Genomic DNA, 8,727 nt, shown 5'->3' with positions numbered 1-8,727 from the left:
AGCTAAAAAATCCATAATTTAATTACATAAAATCCAAATTTACCGAAACTTTACTATATAATCATACTAATACTTATGAGATTAAAAGTCATTATGACAAAGTCATTATATATATAATGAATATAAATATAAGTATAAATATAAGAACTACAAATCTCTCTCTCTCTCCATATATATATATACTGTATATAAAGAATAATTATATCATCCAAAAATTCTCACTGCTACTTTTTTTCCCCAAATATAAACCATTTTTCTTTGCATTCTTAACTAAAAAATAATGATATATTTACCATTCTAGTGATTTAACATTAATCATACTTTAGTTTTAGTCATACCGCCCACCTCTACTCTAGGCTGTCACCTACTGGAGAAGGTGAGAAGAAAGACAAAATGTGAGAACAAAAGGGCTGAAAACACCGGACAGACTCACGTATGTAAGTGCAAGATTTTGTGAGTGGGTGGAATGTTTAAAAAGACACGAAGATCCACTTGACTGAATAATCTGCAACACCATCTAATTTAATTTTACAGTTCCACCCGATCCGATGAATAATGGAAAACGTCTGATCCGAGGTCAGTCCAAAAGGGGCCGTGTGCTTTTGTTCCTGTCTGAGCAGCTCATGTCCTCAGATGTCATGTGAGGAGTCTGACGCGGCTGAGAGCGCCATCCAGCGTCTGCTCTCAGATCTGTGACGGGCATTGTTCCTCAGCTCTGACACAACGTCACCTTACTTAAGGTGAAAGCTGAAAAACATTTATTTCAGTTGAGTCCAGACACATCAACAGGGACAGGATCTAAGCCAGCAACTTTACCGTAGGATATCAATTCTCATAGTCCAGCAACAAAGGAAAAACAGCAGCACAAACTTGCGCTCACACACACACACACACACACACAGAGCGAGCTCGGTGCCGTATCGATCAACTGCTACATCACTGTTTGGCCAAGGCCCATTAAGTTTGTAGAACCCAAGGGCTATAGCAAACTTACTCAAACATACACACACAGATCTATTATTCAGGATCTTAGAGCTCTCATCCTACACAAAAGCCTGAAGGAATGTACACAGGACTCCTTCTGGAATCTCTCTTATCATTTGGAACCAAATTTAAAAGAATCCTAATGGGAAATGAATAAGATCCCACAGGAAAAAATACTAGTATTTTAATACCCATTGAATGCTGTGTTTTTTTTTTTAAATCAGAACTCTGCTTATAACACCGGTCAAAAGTTTGGAAATAATTACGATTTTTTTTTAAACATTTTTGAAAGAAGTCTCTTCTGCTCCCCAAGGCTGTGTTTATTTAATCGAAAAAGATTAATACATTTAATAGTAAAACATTGTTAAAATGTTTTTCCCCAATTTGTTTATTTGAACAAAAATATTAACCACCAAAAATGGTTTTCAACATTGATGATAATAAGAACCATTATTAATAATTGGGCACCAATAATAATTGGTAATAATTAAGCAGCAAATCAGCATATTAGAATTTGAATTTCTGGAGGACCATGTGACACTGAAGACTGGAGTAATGATGCTGAAAATTCAGCTTTGCATCACAGGAATAAATTACATTTCAAAATATATTAAAAAAGAAAACTGTTATTTTAAACTATAATAATATTTCACAATACTTGTGTTTTTACTGTATTTTTTATCAAATAAATGCAGCCTTGGTGAGCATTACATACTTTAAAAAACTTTCTTTTTTTTTTTTTTTAAATCTTATCGACCCAAAACATTTGAACGGCAATGTACTTTACTCGAGTATTTTTTACTTTTAATAATCTTACTTATTCAAAACTTTTGACTGGTAGTACACATAGTACTGGAATAAGCTTTTGCTACTGAATAGCTGAAGGAAATCAATCAGGATCAATTAGATCAATTTTTAAACACTGAAATATTTCCTTTAAACGTCTTTCTACTCTGCAAAACTCGATACACCAACACGAGCTGAGAAAATGGCTTTAAGGTTTTATGACTGATTTACTGGATATTAATTTCACACTCTGTTAATACAAATCCATTCATCACAGGACAGATCACAGTCTAAGACATTTGATTTGATCAATGTGTGTAGTTACTGCACTTTGCCTTTGCAGGGTGGTACAGCCAGGATCCAAAATGAACACCCACCAAGGGCAAATGCAAGTAAATAAAACATTTTAGGAATTGCAACATAGTTGCACATGGTTTGAGTCGGAATGACAGTCTAATCTTCACTGATGTAAATTATGTGAGCGACTCAAATCAAAGTCCTATAAACCATCTACAAAAGAAAACATCTGCCTGGACTCTTTCCTCAGTGGAAGCTTTACCATCAGACGTTTATCTATCATGCCTAAAGGCTGTTTTCTCCAGAACACCATGTGGAATGTTCCTCACATTAGGCCACTAAAACAAAAAAATTAAAAACAAAATCATAATGTGTCTTCATATTTATGCGACAAGAGAGGCTCATTTTGTATGTGATGCTGTACGACAAAACAACCTTCAAGAGCATGTGCCACACATATCCAGGATAAAATGCTTAATAATTCTATTGTCATAAGGGGGGGGGGGGAAGCTTTTCTAAGAAAAATTATGTAAACTAGAAAGAATACAGATCCTGTGCACTCATTTTTGAGCTTAAACGGCAGACTATGTTTGCAAAGTATTAGAAATTTGAATTCGTCAGGCTTAGTATTAATAAAGATACCTTTTTATGTTTTGTAATATATATTTATGGCTGGTACATTTTCACATGCCATTAGCTGGTATAGCAAAAAGTTAAAGAACTTCTGAACAACTTTATAATAGTTATGTAAATAGTGTTTTACAAGATAGAGTTTTTCATAAGTGCTATGCTAGAAATATACAGTATATTCAAAATAATAACAAAACATCTTTAAATGAATTATATTTTATAAAATGTGAAATACATTAAATCAACATTTTCTTTTCTCCGAAACATATGTCCAACAATTGTTAGTACCAAAAAACCAACTAAACTTTCTTACCATTCATATTGTATGTTTTTAAGTTCATTGAAGAGATAAGTGGTTCACCATGATGTCCTGTTTCTGTAGGGCAGGGATTGCAAAATGTTTTGCCAGCTGAACACCTTTAACCTAAAATATTTAATCAAAGTTGCCTTTTGAGATTTTAAGATATTAATACAATAATGAACAACACATTCACGTTAATGGTGAAACGGCATGCACGGTAACAAATAAAATACTTATTTAATATCTTTTTAGTAAGTCTTTTTAGTATTTTTTATTTTAAATTATTTTGTAATAAATTTTACGTTTTTATTATTTAACGAACCCTCTGCCGTTGCCTTATAAACCCCAGTTTGAGAAAGTTGGAGAATTGTATATATTGCATAAAAAAAATAATAATAATGATAATAATAATAATAATAATAATAATAATAATAAAAGAGTGTTATTTAAGTATCACTGAGACACTATTATAGTTTTTATTAATATTTTGAATGGCTTTTGTTTTCATTTTAATTTTAGTTTTAGTAATTTAGTTGTTTTTGTAATTTCTAGTAGTTTATATATATATATATAAACTTATATATAGCTTTTTTTTCGTATTTCAGTTTTAGTTTTTAATTAAAATGGGAAATTTTGCCTTGACAACTAACTGAAATGAAGCTTTTTTAAATATTATAAGTCAGTTAACATTTATTAAATTTCAAGTAACGAAAATGTTTTTTTTTACGGTTTTGATTTTAGTTTTAGATTCAGTTTTAGTTAACTATAATTTACATTTACATTTAATCATTTAGCAGATGCTTTTATCCAAAGCGACAACAGAAGCAATCAAACCAACAACAGAGCAATGATATGTAAGTGCTGTGACAAGTCCCGCTTAGGGTATAAATAGCAAGGTTTTATTTTATATATATATATAATAAATAAAAAGAAAACAAGTAAACAGAACAGAACAGAAAACATATAGAGAACTCAAGTGTTAGAGGGTTATTTTTTATAATAAATATAAAGAAAACAAGTAGATGGAATAGAAATGGTTAACTATAATAACCCTGTATCAAATCAGGCCATGTTTCTATTACTCTATAACTAATTTTGATCTGAAAATAAACAGCACGCAACATAGGAAACAGACATTTGCTTAAAATAAGACATGAAGACACACATCTGCAAGTTCAATACCTCTGTTTGTTCTGTGGCAGAGCTTTGGAGTCCACAGCAAACATCTTTGACACAAAGACGATTACCGGCGCCGTCTCATCAGCCGAACAATCTAGAAATGCTGCAGGGGACAAACACACAGAGCAAACAGATTAAAGAAGTCTTATTTAATGCCAGCAACACCAGTGTAATTGTACAATTCGGACTTTGAACACAATACGGATGGGACACGGTGTGGTCTTTTCATATGAATACGAAATCAAGCAAATTTCACACCTAAGCGCCATCAGAAACGACTTTAAAGCATGATATTACAAACCCTAAGCCAGAATTGAGGAGCGCTTGACTTTTTAATGCACGAGCTCAAAGAAACCTCAGCCTGAGGCCACACGAAATTAAAATCATCCTGCTATTACACAAACTCTGGTCGGAACTGTGTGAAAGCTGGAGAAACAAAAGCCCCCTAGCAACTTTTACCACAGACGGCTGCAAACGGTGTTTAATCAACTACAGGTTCTTCAATGAACTTTAGACTGCACAAAGAACCTGCGTATCAAGAACCCACTTTTGGCTCTACAGGGTTCTTGAGCAGCTATATGGTCCTCTGTAGATTAAAAAACCTTCTTGATGTTTTATTAAGGGTTCTTCAGAACAGCATACTGATTTCTGGGGCCTTTGAAGGAGAAACACAAAGATGGTTTTCTGAAGAACTTGAGAATAACATGCTCTTCACGGCATATCTACAATATTTAGAGCAGAAACTTCAATTTCTCATACGATATGTATTTTTCAAATATCGTGTAGCTGAAGAGCACTGTATAGACTGTAATGAGAGGAAACATTATTAACTGCGTACCCTTCTTACTAATGGTTATAACTTTTACAGTTAATAACCCACACAACTTACTCTTCAACATGGCAAATGCCAAGCAGGGCCCTGTGATTTCTGCAATGCAGAAAATGCAAACAAAATCACAAAATCCAGTCAAAAATGGAATTTACTGTATAAAACAGGAAGTCAATTTAGCAATATTTGATGAATAAATCTAATAAATAAAAGTTTGGTGAAGAAATTATAACAAATGTTGTACAGTAGAATGTACTTTTTACAATAATAATAATAATAATAATAATAATTTATTAAAAACACGGAAACGCATAGGTATGCACTATAACCTGGCAAAATATTAAAATAAATATGAAAAAAAAGTTTGATCTAACTTGAATAATAACAACAGAAATACATGTACTTAAAGAAATAATAATAATACAATTTATTAAAACATTATTTTTTTAAGGAGTATCACAACCTGAAGCACTTTGCCAACAACAACAAAAAATGAAATGTTGATTTAATTGCATTTTATAATACTAACTAAATCGTTAGTTTTATAAATTAATTTGATTACCAAAATTTTTTATAGTAAATCTGTATTTGGCATTATCATTTTTTTATATAAAACTTGTACTATAAACCTATATAAATGTCCAGACATGCAAAGGAAAAATAATGTGGTATACTGTGAATCTTAAAATGTCTTTGGTCATACCGCTTTTTAATTTCTTGGTGAAATACTGCCTTCAAAGAAGAAGAAGAACATAACAATAGGCTCCCATTATAAATTGTAAAATATTATTTTTCAAAGTTGTGAAATATTACTGTTTTACAATAAAATAAATTTTTCATCTTTCTAAGTAAATCCTAAACCATTATATATATATATATATATATTTATTTATTTATGTATGTATATTTTTATTTTTTTCCAGCTTTAAAAAAGCCACATGGCAAATGTGGAGCTATTGAATCCAAACACAGTTCATAGAGCAGTGAGTGGACAGGTGCTGCAGACCTAGAAAGCTTCCAATGGGCAGAAAGTGCTAGAAAAGATCTGAGGGCGCCGTTTTCATGAGAAAAAAGCACATGCGTGCAAAACGTGTGAGTTTTCAAAACGTTGTATTCACAGATGGAGTCTGGCAGCAGGAAACGCTGTGTGAATCACATCCTCTGCTTACAGGTTCTCTGCTGTAGCTCACCCTTTTTTAGCTCCTGCGTTTGCTCGGGCAGAGAGTCGAACCTGCGCGCTCCTACACTCATCAGCTTTTCCACTCTCTCCGCCGAGATCTCAGGGCTGGGCAGCTTTTCACACACCATTGCTGAGTAACAGTTCAAGAAAACACACTCCACTGGCACTTTCCACAAATAGGGCCATGAAATGTTTTTTTTAACAAATGGTCGCCAACAAAAGTGCTTTACTTCAAAAAACGTTGCTTGTCAACCTCAGGATGTAAATTAAAATATTATAAAACTGATAGTTCCTAGTCCTTGATTCTGATTGGCTGAGCCAAGTTTGAAGAAATATAAAAAATAAAAATATAAACTTTGTGTTTTTGTTATTATTTTTAATGTATTTATATGTTTTTTATTTTTAAAATAAAGTCAATCTGTAAGATTGTTTTAATGTTTTTGAAAACAATAATTTTATGTTCACCAAGGATGAACTTTATTAAAAGGACTACATAAACATTAATACCTTGAAATATTATGATTTATTAATAATAATATATTATTTCAGTCTTCATTGTCACATGATCCTTCAGAAATCATTCTAATATGATGATTTGAGAACCATTTTATTTTATAACATTTGTGCTGCTTTGCTTTTTATGCAAACTTTTCTTTTCTTTTTTTCTTTTTTCCCAGGATACTTTGATGAATAGAAAGTTCAAAAGCATTTATTTGAAATAAAACTCTTTGGTAACATTATAAATATTTTTAATGTCTCTTTACTGTCTTGATTAATTAAAGTATTAAAGGGATAGTTCACCCAAAAAATGAAAATTCTGTCATTAATTACTTACCCTCATGTCGTTTGAAACCCGTAAGACCTTCGTTCATCTTCGGAACACAAATTAAGATATTTTTGATGGAATCTGGGAGCCATCTGACCCTCCATAGACAGCAACACTACTGAAATGTTCCCAAGTCCAGAAACGTAGCAAGGAGATCTGTTAAATAATCCATGTGACATCAGTGGTGCAACCGCAATTATACAAAGCAACGAGAATACTTTTTTTGTGCAAGAGAAAAAAAGAATTACGACTTTATTCAACAATTCGTCTCCTCCGCGTCACCCTGTAGCGCCATTTTGGAGAATATCAACTGAACGTAAACAGCGTATGCATATACCGATCTCCTTGCTACGTTTCTGGACTTGAGAACATTTCAGTTGCGTTGCTGTCTATGCAGGATGAGACAGCTCTCAGATTCCATCAAAAATATCTTAATTTGTGTTCCGAAGATGAACAAAGGTCTTACGGGTTTGAAACGACATGAGGGTGAGTAATTAATGACAGCATTTAAATTTTTGGGTGAACTATCCCTTTAATGTTTTAAAAAATTAATTACAATAAAATAAAATAAAAATCATACTGATCCCAAACTTTTGAACAGTACAATACTTCAAATTAATAAATTTCTAAATAAAATGAAGTATTAGATTCATTATATATATATATATATATATATATATATATATATATATTTACAATAACCTTGGTAACACGGTTAAATGTTTGACGGACAAAATTATGCCAGAATTGTGACGCTGTATGATTTAAATTACTGGATAATCAAGAAGATAAAGACTTCTGGTGAGACAGACCAAAATTCACCATTTCTAGGGTAAAATACGCATCTGACATGTTAAACTAGCTACCAGGTTAATTTGACATTAAATAATAGTTTATCTTACATATCAAGTAGTACTCACTACTAAAAGCAAAGGTTTGTGCCTGTAATGCCTTAAAAATAATGGTTCACCCAACTGTGAAAAGTTCCAACTACTTTCCATTCACAAAAAAACAACACACAAACATAAAACACCTGCCAAGTGGGCCAAAATTGTACATTTGCGATGTATTTTGAGAATCACTCAATTACATGTTTAGGGGAATAACTGACATTTTAGCAAAAGTGTTAATCACGGTGCCGTGTCACTCTGAGCACCTGTCACCACAGTAACTGCGAGGTGTGTCTGTGTCAATCACATCGGCGCAGAAGGAGCCGTCTAATAATGGTCGGTTGTGCGTTTCCTCCCCGTACAGCTGGTGAGATCACGGCTGACAGCTGAGGAGGTGGACAACGCCAGTCAAATGCCTAGCGCTGGTGTGGCTACCGTCACTAGAAGTTGTGTATAATTAGCAGAGGACTGTGTGCTGTATGTTTCGGGAGCTTATACTCTGAAATTCAGAATTTTGGACAGTCCAAGACACAGGACCAAGAGGTTAAACCAATCTTTATATGACAAATGTATTCCCTTCTGCTTTGTTTTACTCATACAATGCATCAAGGAAGATTTCAAGTTGATCCCACCACAAAGAACGGCTACTTATAATAATTATGTGACTCAAATTACAAATAACGTCTATAACCAACTACACCACCTGAAAGAAACGATGCCAGAACTCGCACGTCTACGAAACCTGCTGATAAAAGTTTACATTATTCATAGGTAGGGTGACCAGATTTATTTATGGTTCAATACGGGACGGGGAGGGGGGAGAGG

At 33.0% G+C, this 8,727-nt stretch overlaps 1 protein-coding gene across 1 annotated transcript in view; it reads right to left on the bottom strand.

Annotated features, from left to right (window-relative positions):
• Positions 1-451: 451 nt before the first annotated feature.
• The window catches only part of LOC107553746 (elongation factor Tu GTP-binding domain-containing protein 1-like), a 20,657-nt gene continuing 12,381 nt past the window's right edge, over positions 452-8,727 (bottom strand). Inside the window, exons 4-6 of the mRNA XM_016236060.1 lie at positions 6,197-6,316; positions 4,181-4,280; positions 452-747 (exon numbers count right to left, since the gene is read on the bottom strand). Coding sequence (XP_016091546.1) covers positions 732-747; positions 4,181-4,280; positions 6,197-6,316 — 236 coding nt within the window. The 3' untranslated portion in view covers positions 452-731. The remainder of the gene's footprint in view (positions 748-4,180; positions 4,281-6,196; positions 6,317-8,727) is intronic.

The sequence above is a fragment of the Sinocyclocheilus grahami genome, unplaced genomic scaffold (assembly GCF_001515645.1).
Source record: "Sinocyclocheilus grahami isolate Dianchi unplaced genomic scaffold, SAMN03320097.WGS_v1.1 scaffold480.1, whole genome shotgun sequence".
NCBI lineage: Eukaryota > Metazoa > Chordata > Actinopteri > Cypriniformes > Cyprinidae > Sinocyclocheilus > Sinocyclocheilus grahami.
Note: the sequence above shows the minus strand (reverse complement) of the source record. Positions and strands in the feature narration are given on the sequence as shown.